At 39.7% G+C, this 16929-nt stretch overlaps 1 protein-coding gene across 5 annotated transcripts in view; it reads left to right on the plus strand.

Annotated features, from left to right (window-relative positions):
• TLK2 (tousled like kinase 2) overlaps positions 1–16929 on the plus strand; it is a 63426-nt gene continuing 46497 nt past the window's right edge. For 3 of the 5 annotated variants that reach the window (XM_081345323.1, XM_081345319.1, XM_081345321.1), the window contains exons 1-8: positions 1–376; positions 5086–5171; positions 7494–7565; positions 8290–8359; positions 9592–9635; positions 12877–12972; positions 14609–14776; positions 16143–16238. In XM_081345323.1, the coding sequence (XP_081201449.1) occupies positions 5091–5171; positions 7494–7565; positions 8290–8359; positions 9592–9635; positions 12877–12972; positions 14609–14776; positions 16143–16238 (627 nt within the window). In that variant the 5' untranslated portion in view covers positions 1–376; positions 5086–5090. Of the gene's footprint in view, positions 722–5085; positions 5172–7493; positions 7566–8289; positions 8360–9591; positions 9636–12876; positions 12973–14608; positions 14777–16142; positions 16239–16929 lie in introns of all 5 variants that reach the window. The other 2 variants (XM_081345320.1, XM_081345322.1) reach the window with 2 other exon arrangements.

Below are 16929 nucleotides of genomic sequence, written 5' to 3' on the forward strand. Positions count from 1 at the left end.
TGTGGGGGTGCCCCTCCCCCATCGATCGCAACTTGCAATCCCCCCCCACACACACCTGACTAGCCTTTTTTTTGTAACCCCCTTTCACATCCCACCACCCTCCCTTTCCCTCTGTAATCTGTTCCTTGGGGGAAAGGAGGTGAAGAGTCCCTCATTCCTCCCGGGAGGGAAGCTACCTTTGTCGGGGACATAGACTACGCGAGGCCGAGGATTTTGCGGCCTGTATTTCTCCCGATCTCTGCTGAGAAGGTACCGCAGCTGCTTCTCTCCCGCCCCGCCACCTCCGTCCTTCCTTCTCTCCCTCACCATCTTCTTGTTGCAAAACAAAAAAAGGCCCCGCAGCTGGCTAGCTAGGAGTGAAGCCGAGCCACCACAGGTGAGATGCGTCCCGTGAATCAGTCACTCATCCCCACATTGTTGGGAGAGAAAAAGGACTCACTTCTCTCCATAGCCATCAAGACTGTGGCTAGTAGGTGGGTGAGCAGGCCGGTCTCCTTTCCGGTCTTCCTTGAAGGCCTCGGGGTTGGGACGTGGTGCTCCTGCAACTACTTAAGCCTCTTTGGCGGTGATGTACGTATCTTTTAAAGGGAGGGGGACGCTGGCCTTGGGTTCGCTTTTTCCTCTTCCGCCCCGCTGCCTTAATTGCTGTGCAGATACCGCCGGGAACGAGGTTGCTGCCGACTCTCCGGGCCTCGGAGCCCCTCGCCTGCTTGCTACGATGGTAACTATGCGGAGGAAAGGGGAATGCGTACACACACACCCCGTGCTAAGCCTCAGAAACGGGGTTCTTGTTGCTATGGTAACGTTATGGGGGGCATTACCAGCACACGCTTGTGTATTTTATAGGCCGCGGGTAGAGAAGAGTTTATTTTGTTTAAAATTTTTAAAAAATCAATTGGGGAGAGAAGATATTATGGGGGGGGGAGAAACGAAACTGATAGGCGCGCATGGCGACCCAAATTTGCGGGCCTTGGGGCGGGCCTACATTGTAGAGTTAAAGGGGTACATCTGAAGGCTGCGAGAGGGCGAGTAATGGGGGGCGAACGCCCGGCTGTTGCTATGGGAGCGTTCTAGTCGGTTGGGGGGAGCCGTCCTCGCGGCTATAAAAGTGGTGGGTGGGAGAGACTAGCGTTACTCTTTTCTCGGAGTGGCGTGGGGTCGCGTTTACTCCTTGAGCGAAACTCGGGGTGCCGTTAAAGGTTGGCTGGGCCTAGCTTCAAGGATTGAATCTTGGCCTAGAAGTGTGGAGCTATTTGGGTGTATCCTGTAGGTAGCGAGATGGCTGCGACCACGTCCACTGGGGAGGGAAGGCCGGGAAGAGTAGTAGTAACTTCAGCTGGAAGTTTGGGTATGTTTGGGGCCGGTTAATTGATTAAAAGGGGTTCAAAGGAGGAGCGGGACTGTTCCTCTAGATCTAAGTTGGATGAATTCCTGTTTGTGTCAATGAGTGGATTTGGAATGAGCAATTACTTTTAAGAGTTGATACTCCAAGTTACTACTTGGCAACTTCTCTGTTAAAAATTTGGGAGGGTGTATGTTTCAGCTTTTTAGTGAAAATGGTTTGTAATGTATCCAAGTGTTTCCCACAGATATTTAGGTCTAGTTTATATTATATTACCATTAGGATCAGCCAATAACTGAGAAATTTGTAAGACCCACATGAATGTTGTTAAATGAATGTTAATGTATCTTTGGAAGTTAAGCATAGGAAACAGAATGGAAGAGTACAGTAAATGTACTTATGAAAAGAACAAAAAGTTTGATGGCTTCTTATAAAAATAGGTTTATAAATTAAAAGGGGATTGTTTTTTCATATCGGTGCTTGAAGATGACTTAGCTTTCTTCAGTTTCGTATCCTCCACATGTATTACAATGGAGTTCTCCAAATTCCTAAAAAGTATGGTATGCTGTTTGGAAATTGCAGTTTGTAATCCCAGCACATGTGGAATTTCACTAAATTGGAGAAAGCTGAAAGGAACACTTCACTAACACACTGCTTTCCACTACCACCCATCCTACAAACAAACTGTATTAATTTCTCAATTTTTTTAATCAAAGGTTCTGATGGGGATATAGAGGAGTAAATAATTAGGTCTCTTTAAAATATTACATTATTGTAATTTAGGAAAGGATTTATTTAAACATTCTCTGCTCCCAAATTCATTTTCTTGGATGTTATATCATTTGCAGATTTTTTTTTACATAATTAGAAGCTACCTCTGTAAGGCTTTGGTTCATAAATTCATTGGATATTCCCTTATAGTATTATAACCATTCTGGTCATCTCAATTATTTGCATCCACCTATTAAAATATTTGAAAATAAATTAACATCTCAGAAAGACTTAACAAAAGAATAGAGGGAATAACTGATGTTTGGTGGGGATGGGGAATCTTAATCTACCATTTGAAGTGCCAGTAGGATGAAGTGAATCTTCTTATATAGAGAATTCCAAACAGACTGCACCATAATCCAGAGTAAACCTAGCTCTGATGTTGGCAGATCTTAGAGGTAAACTTGTCCAGAAAATGTAACTGAACCTATAGCCTTATATGGGAGAAAACAGTCCTTTAGGTATTTGTTGTACTACTTGGTGTCAAATTATAAAAAAGATCTCCCTGTTTTTATAATGGCCACTGAACTTTAACAATATCCATAGATGGTTTTCTTCTACAGCAATCTTCCAGAGAAGTGATGTTGGAGTAAAATAAAAAGCAAAGAGAATAATTGGTATGATGTCATTGTGCATTTTTTTCCTCTCTAAAGGGCATTTGCTGCCCTTCAGGAATATTCCTCTTAAGCATGTGCTAGATGCTGAGTGATTCAGTGCCTTATCATTTGTTGGGGAAGTGAAAATAGAACAAATCTGGGAATAAAGTGTTTGGAAATGTATGAATCAGTCAGTCTGATACTTCTCAATTGTGCCATTTTGCTTAAAATCAGTTCACTTAGTTCATTGAAACTGTTCACGGAAAATTTTGCTATCTCCTCCATTTCAATAACTCACTTCCATTTAGTTCTATAACTAAGATGTTCTCTAAAGTTTGCAATAGTATAGTGCCTTAAATGATACATGAATTTGGGTTATTCCCATGAATAAAACTACAAAGTTAAAAAAACCCTCATGATTGGTGAATTGTTCTGACAGATGGCTTAGACCCACAGATTCAGCTATTTTTCAAAACTTCCTCTGGACTTTGCCTGTGTAAATGGATTACAGTTCACTTCAGGATCTGCTGCCTGTTTGCCAGGATTCCCATTATGGGTTTGCCCAAGCAAAGCAGGAGTGACTTTTGACAGTGCTCCAGCTTTGCCTGCATAGGCCTTACTAGCTTTAAACAATGTGTGTGCTTCCTTCTAAATTGCTGGTAACCCATAAAGATTCACAATACACAGTTCGAAAACCTTGTGCTATCATTGTTTAATACCCTAGCAATATGTTCCTGGTAGAGCTGACTAGAATTTAATCAGTTAGTAGAAAATGAAAAGTAAAAGTTTCTTATCAATCAAGGTCTCATTTCTGTTGTACTCTAAAAAATTTTAGAGGTTAATTAGTTATACAATGGAGGACATATATTAACTATTTTGTTTATGAATATATTTGCATTCTAAATTTTAAAAAGGATACTTGCTATATTCTAGTTATTTCCCAAAGATAATGTCAGTTTTAGAGGGGAATGTAATTAAGAATTGAATTTCTAGGAACATGCAATTGTTAGTGTGCATATAAGATCATTTTGGAGTTGTATCTTACACAGTTTGATATATCAGGTTGCTTATGTGCATGTTGTTGGAACTTGTCCCTCCCAGTTAATTGAACATAGGAATGAAATAAACATATCAGAAAGGAGTCCTTCAGTCTTCTGTCTGAAGAAACTGTCTGTTCTATTTCTGAATATCTTGGATAGTAAAAAGCAAGTCATGTTTTCTGTGGTTTGATGTGAAGAATAGTTAATGATGAGCAATGACAATATTTAATGCAATTGTATACTCCCTTGTTGCAAGGAAATATCTGATGGGTACAGTCGTTTTAGACCACATTATGGTACTCTATGTACGTATACAATTGTATTATTTCTCTGCAGTTATGCTATAGATCTATAATTAAACCTTTTTCTATACCATTTATTTTTTACAGCATTGGTGTGCACTTGGAGTTCAATAGCTCTCTATCCTTAATTTCCTAATGGGAAGTAAAGAGATGTTTACCTCCTAGAATAATTCTAACGTAAAGGATTTTATTGATAACCGGTTTCCAAGAACACTCTGTGTTTGTGTGTGTGTGTGTGTGTGTGTGTGTATGTATAAGAGGCTTGTAGATAGCAGTATTGACAGTTCTAGAGGAGAAAATGCTGGTCTGTAGTCTTTTGCTATAGTAATGGAGATTTAAGGCACTTTTAGACTAAGCTAATTTGTTTAAATGTGCCGTGTAAACTTAGCTGTTGCAGTTTATAAACATAGCTTTTGGCTTAGCATGTTGACTGATCCCAGTCAATTGTTTATTTAGTAAACCATAGATAATTCAACTGAATAAGTGATAAGTGACTAAATTTGAAAAATCCATTGGAACTATGTTAAATGGAGAAAGTAATTGTACCACATTCTTATAGTTGTATAATATACATATATAAAAATGTAAAGAATCAGTTTGGTCTAGTGGTTAAGGCACTAAGTTAGAAGGCAGGAGATTGTAATTTCAACCCATGGTTTAGCTAAGAAAGCCAGAAGGGTGACTTTGGGCCAGTCACTGTCTCTCAGCCCAATTCATCTCACAGCAGGGTTATTGTGGGAAAAATAGGAGGAAGATACTGTATGTTGGATATGTTAACCACTTTCAGTTATTTGTAAAAATAATAAAGACAGAATACAAATAAATAATAAATGCACTAACTAAACCTGAACAAAAGAATATTTAACCTTATAGAAATGCAAATGCTACTTTGATATATCTGTTCTAGTGGTATCATTATAAACTAATAGTGTACCATGAAAAATCCTTATGGGTAATTGTATAAACAAGTTCATATCACTCCAGTAATTAGAAGAATATTGACTGTTCTTAAAGTGTTGTATATTCTTTATTAGCAGATATGATGGAAGAATTGCATAGCCTGGATCCACGACGGCAGGAACTGTTAGAGGCCAGGTTTACTGGAGCAGGTGTTGCTAAGGTTAGTTATGTGCATAACCAGTTGGCTAATTGTATGTACATCTCTTCATGTTTGGGTAACATTTTATTAGGTGGGAATATGTCAAATAGCAGGGATACAGTCAAGATCCACATAATCATATTTCACACAAAGGAAATGATTCAAAGTCCTATTATCAACCTGTTGATTTTAGTGATAAGTATGATAATAATGGAATTTGCCCAAGCCATGTAAATTGTTGGTCTACTGAGCTGCATCTTCAAAAACAAGATAGTTGTGACTGGCCTTTTTAAATCACACTCTAAACATGACTTGTGTAATTAGTAAAGGGCCACATAGATAAAATAAAACATTAAAAATGTAGCTAAAATTCAACTTACAAATGCCAAAAATAATTAAAGTAACTAGCTGCATTACCACATCCTCCAAAATTGTTTCTTACAGGCATCCTCCAAATTTTCAAAATAAATTATCATATACAGTAGAGGTACAGAGAGTATAGACAGCCTGTACCAGTGATTGATAGGTTTAGTTGTCATGAAATAAAACCTAATATCTAATCCAAGTCTCTTTCTATGTAGTTGTAACTTATTAGTTCTAGACCTGCCATCTCTAGTAGATGAGTCTACTTCCTCAGCAGTATGACAACCCTATCTGAAACTTAACATTCTTTTAAGCAAACTAAAATAGTTACGGTACCTTTACTATTGCTTTTAGAACTTGATTTCTAGTCTCCAACTTTGTCAGATTTGTTTTAGTTTGTCAGTGCTCATTTTACACTGCTGTGTCCAGAACAATATTCCAAGTAGGGCTTGATAGAGACAGAATAGAATGAGACAATTATATCCAGTTGTCTAAATTCAGTGCTATTAGTGACTATCACACTGTTAGCTAATATTCAATGTGTGTTTTGCTAGAAGATTCAAATACTTTTCACAGTTACTGTATTATCAAGGTGGGTTTCCCCCTTTCATTTGTTTTTCCCCAAGTTGCTATCATTTATGTTTCTCCATGAAATTTGACCCTATTCATTTTAGCCTGTTCAAGCTTCTATTTTTTCAGTCTTCTAAAGTGTTAACCACTTTTTGTGTGTATAACATACATTTGATAATCCCATTTTTAACCTCTTCATCCAGGTTATTAATAAAAAGTGTTGAATAGCAAATGACCTGAAGCAGAGTGCTATGGTATTCTGCTTAATAGTCATTCAGCCAGGTAGAAATTCATCTTACAGTTTGTAACTTACCCTATAGTCTACCACATATTTTACCATTTTATTAATAAAGGTGTATCATATGAGACTTTGTGGAATGCTTTGCTGATCTTATAAAAATAGCATTGCCTAGTACTGTTAGGACATAAAGGCAAGTCTGCCGTTAATTGTTTCTGACGAACTCATTCTGACTTTGTTAATTGATACAATCTTACCTGAGTGCTCACAAATATGTAATAATCTGAGGACCTTGCCGAGTAATGACATCAGGTTGACAAGTCTGTAATTTCCTAAATTCTCCCCTATTTTGAAGAAAGAGATAATATTTGTTTTCCTTTAGTTATAGGAACCTTGCAAGTTCTCCAGGAGTTCTCATAGATCACAGTTAATCAGTCTGCATTCACTTCTGGTCATTTCTTTAGTACCCTGGAAAGTAATTTATCTGGTCCTATAAATTTTAATTCATTTATATTACCAGTACTTTACACAAAGTGGTTCAAAATTAGATGTTTTTTAATATATTGTTAGGAGGTTTACTACAGATTTCTGATTCCTCTCCATTTGTATTTTTGAATTTAAATATTTAATTGCTATTTTTGGGGGGAGATAACACTGAGCTTCATTCAAATCTGACTGCTCTTAACACCATAATTATCTGAATAGGAAGTTACCACAGCATATAACTCAAAAGTCGTATCCTGGTAAGATTGTCAGTAAAATAGCATTCTAAATCAGGCATGTCAAACTCACGACGTCACGTGACAAGCCACGATGTATCGGGATTTTTCCCCATTGCCAGCAATGGGGTGGGTGTGGTTTCAGCGTGATGCATCTGGCCCGTGGGCTGGCAGTTTGACATGTCTGTTCTAAATGGTAAAAACTAATGGCAATAATGAATTCAAGAAGGTCATGGTCTTGGTTGTTTAACATTCTTTGAAATGATTAAATCTCAAACATCCAGATCAAGGAACTAACAGTGCCTCTTGTGTGATACTAGAAAGAGAGAGAACGATCTGAATTGACATAATTTATAGTTTAATTATCAGTGACTTCCATGGTTAAATATGCAGTTGATTTGAAGAAGAAAAAAAATTCCTGTTGGTAACACACTTTTATTTCCTTTACACTAGGGTCCTTTGAACAATGAATCTTCCAATCAGAGTTTGTGCAGTGTGGGATCCCTGAGTGACAAGGAACTGGAGGTAATTAAAGTGATAATTTTCAAATAATCCTCATAGATGAGTTTAGCCCAGAATTTCAGCCACTAAGTGATATGGTTGTTAAGCAGGTCCCGCTACATGACCAGACCCAATTTTATGACTACTATGTGCTTATTGAACAAATCACTGTAGACATTTAAGCATACTTTTGGAATCATTAAATGAATCACACAGTCTTTAAGTGAATCTGGCTTCTCCAATTGACTTTGCTTGTCAGAAGCCAGCTGAGAAGGTTACAGATTTTGATCTTGTAAGCACAAGATGCTGCATCTGTTGAAAATGTGAACCAGTTGCTAAGTGCCTAATTTGTGATCATATGACCACAAGGCAATGTAACAGTTGTAACTCACCTTTTCCAAGGCTGTTCTAATTTTAAACAATCATAAATGGAGGACTGCATATATTGCAGCTAATGTTGACCAAAAAGCTTTAATTTAATCTTTCACAATAAAAGAGGTGCTTAACTCAGTACTATTGCAGCAACTTAACTAAATAATTTTCACTAATCAGTAAATGGTTATTTTTTGAGCATAGTATTCCATAATTACATCTAAAAATATAAAAAAGGAGAAATGTAACCTGTTTTGAAAGTTAAAATACCCGTGGAGGAGTTGTTGATAACCATATTTCTTTTTTAAAAAAGTTGTGACCTTAAAGTCTTGGATATTTGTAGAAAATCATGTGGGATTTTTTTCACTCTTTTAAGACTCCTGAAAAAAAACAGAATGATCAGCGCAATAGGAAAAGGAAAGGTGAACCATTTGAAACCAGTCAAAGTAAGACTTTTATTTAGGATCTCTAAAAAATTGATGGCTTTCTGCAGATATATACAGAACATATGCAACAATTTTCTAATATATCATGAAATTATTATGATATTAGATAATAAAATTATAAAATATATACTATATTTTATTTTGGAACATTTCTTGGGAAAGTTATATTAAAATGGGCTATATTGCAAATGGTATATTGAAAAATGTTACTTTAAATTGTAATTGATAGTTATGTAAATGTGTCTTTTCTGCTATAATACATTCATAAAGCACAACCAGAAGCTCTGAACTTTAAGTTGTATTCAGCAGCATTTGCATATTTCTCTGGTCTGCCATTGTTGCTCTTGTGTTGAATTGTTTCTTTAATGTCTTCCTCATATGTGCATGATATGAGATTCAAGGTACTGGTAATGGTGTTTAAGGCCCTACATGGCATGGGTCCGGAGTACCTTAGGGAGCACCTGCTGCCGGCATCAACTTACCTCCGCCCTGTGCGTTCCCACAGAGAGGGCCTCCTCAGGGTGCCACCGATCAGAGAATGTCGATTGGTGGCCCCCAGGGGGAGGTCCTTCTCTGTGGGCGCCCCGGAGCTATGGAATCGGCTGCCGGTTGAGCTCCGGATGGCGCCCGACCTTCGCTCTTTCCGTCGCGATCTGAAGACATTCTTATTTGAACAAGCCGGCCTGGCCTGATGGGGGATGGGTTGGGTTTTATGGTCATTTTTAATATTTGTATTTATTGTTTTAGTCGGGCATATGTTTAATTTTCTTTTAACTTTTGTATTTTTGTATTTTTAATATTTGCCCTGTTCACCGCCCTGAGTCCTTCGAGAGAAGGGCGGTATATAAATAAAATTATTATTATTATTATTATTATTATTATTATTATTATTATTATTATTATTATTATTATTATTATTATTATTATTTCCTCCCCTTTTCACTGACCAGTTTTGCATAAGTACACATTTTTTTCTTACATATGTCCTTTTTTAAAATACTATTCCTTTTAGTATTCTTCTAGGAAGAGGCTAAGGGAAACTAAGAGGAAATTTTGTTTCAGTTTATCTATTGGGAGCTATTTTTGGTTGCATATGTTTCTTGCGGTTTATCCATATATGCTGATTTATATCTCAAAATGAAAATTTCAGTAAAAAAATTAAAGTATTATAGTATTTTCAAATTATTTAATTTAATATAACTTATGGTAATGCTGTTTGTTTTTCTTTCCAGACAAAATTACTCCCAGGGGACATAAAATTAGTGACTACTTTGAGGTAAGCCCATTTTGCAACTTATGTCAAAGAACTTTTTCTGTGTGTGTCCGTTGCTAATAAGGCTCCCCTCGTCCGGGATCTAGTTGAGGGTGAGCAAGCGGACCTGGCTTGCATTACGGAAACCTGGTTGGGCCCAGAGGGTGGTATCCCCCTGGTGGATCTCTGCCCACCAGGCTTCCGGGTGCTGCACCGGCCTCAGACTCAGGGTAGGGGTGGGGGAGTGGCTGTGGTTATGAGGGAGACCTTATGCCCGCAGGAGGCCACCGTTCCTCAGATAGTCGGGTGTGAATCTCTCTTATTGAGGTTTGGTCCTAGGGCGCAGTTGGGCTTGCTTCTCGCGTACCTTTCGCCTAGTCGCATAGCAGCAGCCCTGCCCGAGCTTCTCGATATCCTCTCAGGGCTGGTGATTGAGTTTCCTAAACTTATGGTTTTGGGAGACTTCAATCTACCATCCCTGGGAGGAGCATCTGAGTTAGCTCGGGAGTTCATGGCTTCCATGACGGCCATGGACCTGACGCAGGTAATTCATGGACCGACCCATGAGGGAGGCCACACCCTTGACTTGGTTTTCTTATCTGGTCGGTGGTTAGATGATCTTGGTGGGGGCTCTCCAATTGTTATGCCCCTGTCATGGACCGATCATCATCTCCTGCGGCTGGTCTTCCGTTTTGCCACTCCCCACCGTGGGGTTGTTGAGCCAACTAGATGGTTCCGCCCCAGGCGCTTAATGGACCCTGAGAGGTTTCAGGCAGCGCTGGGGGCCCCACCTGCCTCCCCAGCTCACAGCTCGGCGGATGCCTTAGTGGAGGCCTGGGAAAGGACGGCCACGGAGGCACTTGACCGAGTTGTACCCTTGCGGCCCCTGACCCGGGGCAGATCCCAATGGGCTCCATGGTTCTCCGCGGAGCTCCGGGAGATGAAGCGTCGGAGACGGGGCCTAGAGAGCATTTGGAGGTCCAGCCGATCTGAATCCGACCGATTGCGACTAAGAACCCATATTAGGTCTTATCTCGCTGCGATGAGGGTAGCGAGATCTAACTACTTCGCTGCCCTCATCGCGTCCGCAGATAATCGCCCGGCCGCCCTGTTTAGGGTGACCTGCTCCCTCCTTAACCAGGAGGTTAGTGGGGATCCCTTGCAGGGGCGTGCCGAGGAATTTAGTCAACATCTGTCGGACAAAATCGCTCGGATTCGGACCGGTTTGGACTCCGACTGGGCAGTATCGGACGATCAGGACACGAGCGATCTTGTCGATGTCACCTGGGAGGAGTTCGATCCTGTGACTCCGGAGGAAGTGGACAGGATCATGGGGAGGCTGAGCTCCACCACATGTTTATTGGACCCGTGCCCTTCCTGGCTGGTTTATGCAGCCCGGGAGGGGACACGAGGCTGGTTCCAGGCGGTTATAGCTGCTTCTTTGAGTGAGGGTAGTTTTCCCGCCGCCCTGAAAGAGGCGGTGGTGAGACCTCTCCTCAAGAAGCCTGCCTTGGATCCGGCTGTTTTGAATAACTTTCGTCCGGTCTCCAACCTTCGCTTCCTTGCGAAGGTTGTTGAGAGTGTGGTGGCGCACCAGCTCCCTCTGGTCCTGGATGAAGCGGATTATCTAGACCCGTACCAATCGGGCTTCAGGCCTGGGTACAGCACGGAGACGGCATTGGTCGCGCTGGTGAATGATCTCTGGAGGGCTCGGGACAGAGGATACTCCTCTGTTCTAGTCCTATTAGACCTCTCAGCGGCTTTCGATACCATCGACCATGGTATCTTGCTGCGGCGTCTCAGGGGATTGGGAGTGGGAGGCACGGTTCTTCAGTGGTTCTCCTCCTATCTCCTGGGACGCTCGCAGTCGGTGTTGACAGGGGGGCAGAGGTCGACCGCGAGGCCTCTCGCTTGTGGAGTCCCTCAGGGGTCGGTCCTCTCGCCCCTTCTGTTCAACATCTATATGAAACCACTGGGCGAGATCATTCGTGGTTTTGGAGTTGGGTACCATCAGTATGCTGATGATACCCAACTTTTCATTTCGACCCCAAACCACCCCAGTGATGCCCTCGATGTGATGTCCCGGTGCCTGGAGGCGGTCCGGGTCTGGATGGGGAGGAACAGGCTTCGTCTCAACCCTGACAAGACGGAGTGGCTGTGCGTACCGGCATCTCGGGATATTCAGGATATCCCACCCCTCATTATGGGGGGTGAGTCATTATCTCCTATAGATAGGGCTCGCAACTTGGGAGTCCTCCTAGATTCACAGCTCTCTTTAGAAGACCATATTGTAGCTGTAACTAGGGGGGCGTTCGCCCAGGTTCGCCTGGTGCGCCAGTTGCGGCCCTATCTAGACCGGGATGCCTTGCGCACGGTCACTCATGCGCTCGAGACCTCTCGTCTTGATTACTGCAACGCTCTCTACATGGGGCTACCCTTGAAGACCACTCGGAGGCTCCAACTGGTACAGAATGCAGCCGCGAGAGTTGTATCGGGGGTCTCCCGATACTCCCGTGTTACACCTTTGCTCCGCGAGCTGCATTGGTTACCAGTTGTCTTCCGGGTGAGGTTCAAGGTGTTGGTAATGACCTTCAAAGCCCTCCATGGCATGGGTCCAGAATACCTTGGGGAGCACCTGCAGCCGGCGTCATCTTCCCTCCGCCCAGTACGCTCCCACAGAGAGGGCCTCCTCAGGGTGCCGCCAGTCAAAGAATGCCGACTGGTGACCCCCAGGGGGAGAGCGTTCTCTGTGGGTGCACCGGATTTATGGAACCATCTTCCGGTAGAGCTCCGGATGGCGCCCGATCTCCGCTCCTTCCGGCGCGACCTTAAAACCCATCTCTTTAACGAAGCGGGCCTGGCCTGATGGGACGGGGTGGGATTGTTACTATGATTTTAATTTTAAATTTGTATTATTATGGGCACTGTTTAATCATGTTTTAATAATTTTAATTTTTTTGTACCTGTTTTTATGTATTGCCCTGTTAACCGCCCTGAGTCTCTTGAGAGAAGGGCGGTATATAAATTAAATAAATAAATAAATAAATATATGTTGAATTAGTTTAAGAAACAGCCTCCAAACTCTATGTGTACTCTTCAATGGTAGGCCCTTGAAAATATATGATTAAGTTTTCCAGGCAATTTGTCTTGATTACTTTCTTAATTCCTTCCCAGACATAATTTGGTTTTACTTCTACGTTTGACCTGCTGTAAAGAACATTCGTGTAGTAACTTATTTTTTCTTTTGTCTCCTCCCTTGTTTTAGTTTGCTGGTGGAAGTGGTCCAGGAACAAGCCCTGGCAGAAGTGTGCCACCAGTAGCGCGATCTTCACCACAACATTCCTTATCTAATCCTTTACCTGTAAGTACTTAACAGGATAGAGTCATATCCTGAGAATTTTCCGAGCACATTTATAGATCTGTTAATATGTATATGTGATAGAAACAGTGCAGATCTTCTAGGATTATATAGTAGAATCTCTTTGCCTTCCTTTCCTGTCCTTCTGTGTTAATTCTCAGCTGTATAATTGTCTTTATAATCCAATTCTGACTAGGGCTTAATTAAGACCTATTTCACGTAATTAAGTCATATAGTACAAGTGTGAGTAAATGTTGCTAAAGCTGCAATCTGATACTGACAACTCCATATGTTGGTTTGCTGTAAATGGACTCGTGTTAAAAAGGAATTAAGGTTCACCATAAAGGAAAATAAATGCCTGTGAAGTTGACTTTTGGTCGACTTATCCTTCTGTCTCCACTATTATGAAATATATGTATTTTGCCTTTCTTAAAAAGATTAATCTTGGAAGTATGACTAGCAAGTGTTTTCATAACTTATTCAAAGAAATGAAGAACATTCATTATCTCATTTTAGGCAAAATGTTTTAACGTGTAGGTATATAGTACACAAGTATATTTGCAAAAATATTCTATCCTGTTTATGCATGCTCATATTGCAGCTACCCTTTGTGCTTATTGTTGTTTTTTTTTGCAATGATTTCCTACATGTGCCTTTTGAGCAGAAGGTGCCATTGGCACATTTTTCTCAATATTCTGTTTAAACACAGGTTTGTTTTTCTCAGAGTCCAGGATGCCCTTTACTAAGCCTACTACCATAAGAAAAGAAATGAGGTGATGGTATTTGAGGATGCTTGTGTAAACATTTTTTTATCTAAATCCATTGTCATATGGTCTTCATCAAGACCTGAGAGAAAGAACTCTGGAGTCCAGTAAATGATCCTAAGGATAGAGGCAGTGGAGCTTAAGAGTATTTGTTTGCTGTTCTTGCCTGCTGTCTTTGGCTTCTATTACTACAAGGAAGCAAAAAGTATAAGGGTATTTAAAAAATCAGTTTGCTATTGTGGAGAAAAATTGGCCAATTTGAGCTTCTGAAGAAAAGATATAATAAAAATCCAATGAATACATTCTGGAGGGAAGATTTTAATGAAATATATGAGTATAGTGCATTAGAGTCAATAGGAATATTTAACCTTTTACTATCTGGAAGGGGAGGAGCATCACTTTATTTTTTAAAAAGCAAGATCTCTGTGGCTATAAGACCAGGTGGTAATACCATGAGAAAGAGCAAAGACTCTCCCCCAGTGTCCAGTTTATTGGGCCATCTGTGGCATTAGTGAACTTATTTTTTTTACCTTGTTTTGTTTTAATATAACAAAATCACACAACCAGCAATAGACTGTTAATTTTTGTTGATTCTTGGAGCTTCAGAAATGAAGAATGAAGCATTCAGAAGGTATCACATGAACCTAGGCTTCTGCTTCTCAAGCATGCATTTCTAATATAATAGAAAAAACACTGATCATTTCATTTTGTTAAGAAAAATGTGGAGAGTACTCTAAAAGTTGCTTTTTTTAGATGTATCTTTTTCCCTGAAAAAAAATTTTTACTAGCTTTGTGTCCAAGCTGCTGCATGGCTCAGTTTTATAACTGTTTCCACATAGCCTTTTTTAATGATTATTTTCTTTAATGTATTACAGCGGCGAATGGAGCAACCACTTTATGGAGTAGACAGCATTACAGCCAAGGAAGTGCCAGAGGAGCTTTCTGCTCTCCCAACACTGGTATCAACAATGATAGCAAAACAACGGCTAGAGGGCGAGCAGCTGGCGCAGAGGGCTACAAGCCTCTGTTTTCCATTTGCTTCGGTAAGCAAGGCCTAATGACCAAACTCAAGGGTTGGAATGGGACAACTTGCCACAGCTAGTTTGCTATGGCCAATTTGCCACAGCCAATTCACCACGGACAATTCCACCATGGACCACTCACTACAGGCAACTTGCTACGGGGCAATTTAATATTTCTATTTAATTATTTAAAATAAATAACAAAATATTTAAATTTTTGCCATTCACATTTCATTCTGTCCCTTATTTTGCATCCTTTCTTTAATGATTGTATTCTACCATTTCTTTGATATTTGTTTAACTCTTGTCCCGAGTTGCCCTGCGGCAAGTTGGCCATGGCGGGTTGTCCTGCAATGAGTTGGCTGTAGTGAGTTTGCCACGGCAAATTGTCATAGACCTCTCAAGGGGGGCTGAAAGGATCAGGTATGGTTAGACAGTATGTAATTTCCACTGCTGCAGTAGAATCTATTTTGTTTCTTAAAATTCTGGTACTTGATTGCTGCAGTTTATAACAGTATAATGGCAAATAATATTAATAATCCCTCTACACAGAATTATTTTGGAATTATCCTTTATTTAAGTACTTATTTTTTTGATAAACATATATTTCTTTCTTCTGCAGTGATCATTTCTTATCTCCTGCATATTCCTGCATTTGCATAGTTTCCATGCTTACATGATGATGAAACAGTACTTCAAAGGCTCAAAACCTAAATTTCCCAATATATGAAAATTATTACTTCCTATTTTGTAGGAATTTTAGATGTTGGAAGTAATAATAAACTACAGTGTAGTTATAAAAAATTGTTTCTGTAAAAATGAGTGTTAATTTGGAGCTATTAAACTTTATTTAGAAGTCAACTATTATCTCGAAAAGTTTATTCCTCATCAATCATTCAGTTACTTCTTTTCTCCAATGCTTTTTCAAATTCTGTCTTCATATATATTCAAGAGGAAGGGACTTTCATCTGCAAGAACAAAATTAATTTTAGAGGTTACTATTCAAGCCATTGTCACAGAAGCCAGCATTCAAACTTTAAAAAAGATCCTTTCACAAAAATTATTTGAACTGTTTTAGTGAAAATGTTAATGTAGTTTACATTATTTGTGTGAGCAGAAAAACTTGAACTTTAACACGAGGGTGATAATCCAGGATGAATCATGTCTTTACACAGAAGTTTAAAAAATTATTCCTGATCTCTCTTATCGGATTATCTTTTAAGTATAGAACTAGGGGAAAAAATGAGTATGCAACTTGCTGCTTCTTAAGGTTGATCACATACAGATAGTTAGCTTAAAGATTTTTCTTTCAAATAACAGTGGGGAAGAATGTATTTTGTAAAATACTGTACGTATAATTTACATGCTGCATCTCTTCTTATTACAGACCCAGCAAGGTAGTCCCTCATCTGCAGTTTCAGGAAACACAGAGCATTCCTGCTGCTCTCAAAAACAGATTTCCGTCCAGTACAAACAGACACAGGTACAAGACTAATGAATAACACAGTGCAAAGTTGTATCTGATTAGAATCAAATATATTGTCCATTTGACAAATAAATAGAAATATATTCTTGTTTCTCTTTAGATCATGTAAATCTTTCACCTTTTACTAGAAAAAGAAATGGAAACTTAAGATGTAAGAACATAATACAGTCAGAAAAAATTTCGAACTTACTCAATTGTGATTATTCCGTCTAAGAACGTTTTAGCTTTAAAGGCTGTCTTGAAGTAAAATAGTCTCTATTGGACAACATATTCTAGAATAATTTTACTTTTGTTCCTTCGAATTGCTAACATGCTTTAATCAGCAGCTTCTCCCCTTTGAATGATTAACATCTTTTGTTTTGCTTTATCAATGAAAACGTTCTGTTTTTTTCTAGTTTGTAAAATGGATATTCTGTTCATATTTTGGCTAAAGATTTACTCATCTTTAATATACTTAGTATATTTCTACTTAACTTAGGTTTCTCAGTTCTTTAAAGGATTCATTTGCCTGGATCAGGACAATATTGGAAAATCTTTCTTTTAAAATTTGTGCCATCTAGGAAGTTCCTTGCTTTCATTTTTGCTGTTGATTACAATTATAACTTTAAATATAAATTCATGCAAGCCCCATCATAGCCTTATATAGCTGAGGATATGCAAGGAACATTTTTCAGTCAGAGGACAATGT

Source organism: Vipera berus (genome assembly GCF_964194415.1).
Source record: "Vipera berus genome assembly, chromosome: Z".
In the NCBI taxonomy this organism is placed as follows: Eukaryota; Metazoa; Chordata; class Lepidosauria; order Squamata; family Viperidae; genus Vipera; species Vipera berus.